The 2,311-nt window shown below is 34.9% G+C and overlaps 1 protein-coding gene across 1 annotated transcript; it reads right to left on the bottom strand.

Moving 5' to 3' along the window:
- Positions 1-366: 366 nt before the first annotated feature.
- Positions 367-1,431, bottom strand: LOC114336022 (uncharacterized). Its single transcript, XM_028286361.2, has one exon. It carries the CDS (start codon positions 1,369-1,371, stop codon positions 463-465), a length of 909 nt encoding a protein of 302 aa, XP_028142162.2. The 5' UTR covers positions 1,372-1,431; the 3' UTR covers positions 367-462.
- Positions 1,432-2,311: the final 880 nt, after the last annotated feature.

Here is a 2,311-nt window from a genome sequence, read left to right on the forward strand (position 1 = left end):
TTATCAATAACAATGTTTCTTTACAATGACACTAGTAATGACAATGTTTCTAAATTATAACTGTCACAACGCAATGTTACTATGGTAACTTATTTTAAAGACAGTTTATTAAATGAGTTGAAGAGAGAAAAAACTGATTGAAATTATTGAAATAATTAATAAAATCATACCGGAAGTACGAAAAGTATCGTATATACCTTGCGACTGAAGTACATTTAATCCTTCAGGTAAATTATGGCCCTCCCTGCGGTCGGGCCATAAACTTTACCTTCAGGATTAAATGTACTACTTCAGTCCCGCGGTATATAATGTACTATTTAATCAAAATGAAGTAAATAATAAATTTCTTAAATTTAAAACGATATAATCAATGCAACAATTTTTATTTTCCATGCTTTTCGACACCAAACCAATACATATATTCCAGAAAAATATAATGTAATGTAATGTGTTATATTATTATTATGTACCATACGCTGAAATATTTGCATCACCCCTTGCTTCACGAAGACACGATTCTTTACCATATTCACTACCATCCGAATTGTCTCCATCCAGTGTTGCTTCTGAGTCTCGATAATTGATATCACCTTTACCGCTTACCTTATCACTTTTATCGTCCTCGGTAACATTAAAGCTTACAATATGAGCAGTGGTCTTCAAAGGCTTGTTGTTCAAGGAATTCGTGATCAAACTGTGTAAACTGTTATCACCAAACTCCGGAAACTTACAGGGCTTGGTATCACCAACAATTTGGTTCTCGAAGTTTTCCTTGATGTGATTGATGCTCTTCCTTAATGCTTCTCCAGATAGATTGTGCAAGTCAGCATGCTCGTTGCTCAAAGCCTTTTCCAACAACGTCGTTAACGACTCTATGCAAGATTTAAGTCCAGCTTCTCTGTTCTTGCGTTCTTTGTCTTTTCTAACATATTCGCTAGGTGTAATAGAAAGAAGCTGGTCTATTCTGTCGGTGTAAGTATGCCGGAACATAGATGAATCCTTTCGAGGTATTACCCATCCAAAGTTAGATCTGTTACTCATCTTCCTCGACAATTTTCTACATGGTTGTGCAAAAAAAGACTTACGCATTGTGGTTGCTTCTATTTTCTGGGGGAAAACTTGCAGCCTGGATATAGTTTGGTACGAACAACTGTCCGAATCTCTTAGATGGGGATGCTTTAGTCTTAATTTTGAAAGGGCCTTAGCGTTTGTCGCTTGAAAGATGTCGTTAACTTCATATATTAAAAGGATGTGGACTACGCATAAAATCAACGAAAGAAACACTTCGATTGAGAAACTTGGGAATGAATATATATGGACCATCACTGTTTTTGATATTATTTTTCCGAAATGATTTATAATATCTTCCATTTTTAGACGATGATTTTTACCAAAATTTAACTGTCACATTATGTCAACATAGACAACTCAATAAAGTATTTTATGACAAGGAAAAAGCAACAGCTTAAGCAGTATTTACACAAATAAAGTCCAGAAATACAATTGCGTCACAACTGAAAAATAGACAATGTTGTCGGGTTATTAGGCGGTTTATCAAAATATTTTTATATTAGGCTTTATTAGGCTTTATTAGGCATATAATCAAACACGTTTCTACGATATAATGGGATGTAAAGTTTAATTTACTTCTTAACTAATTTTTTTAAAGGAGAAAATATCCCCGATGATTGGAATGTTCATCAGCTCAATATACAAGAAAGGGGATAAACACATATGCTCTAATTATAGGGGAATAACGGTACCAGCTCAGTGGGGAGGTTGTACGGTCGAATGATAAAAGAAAGAATAGAATCACAATACGAAGACATGGAAGAACAAAGTGCATTTGGTGCAGGAAGATCGTGCACTGATAATATTCGTTCTGCAGCAGGTAATAGAAAAACGAAAGGCAAGGAATCTACCTACCCACCTATTGTTTTAAGATTTAGAGAAGGCATACGATACGGTACCTTTGAAAAAACTGTTTCAAACATGGACGAAAGTAGGCCTTAGTAGATAGTATGTTGGTGCTATCGCATTTTTATACAAAAATGCAAGAAGTGTCGTTAAAAAAGGTAACTTTATATCTGAATCATTTCCAATAACAAATGGGCTTAAACAAAAATGTTGTCTATCTCCGACCTTATTTTTAAAATATATATTCAACCATCGCTAGAGCAGTGGAGGAAACAAATATCCGGAATGGGAATAAACATAGGCGGGGGTAAATGTCTACGAACTTTGTTTTTCGCAGATGATCAGGTAGTCGTACCGAATGATGAGGAAGACATGGACTATATGTTTAGAAAAC

The sequence above is a fragment of the Diabrotica virgifera genome, chromosome 5 (assembly GCF_917563875.1).
Source record: "Diabrotica virgifera virgifera chromosome 5, PGI_DIABVI_V3a".
NCBI classification, from domain to species: Eukaryota; Metazoa; Arthropoda; class Insecta; order Coleoptera; family Chrysomelidae; genus Diabrotica; species Diabrotica virgifera.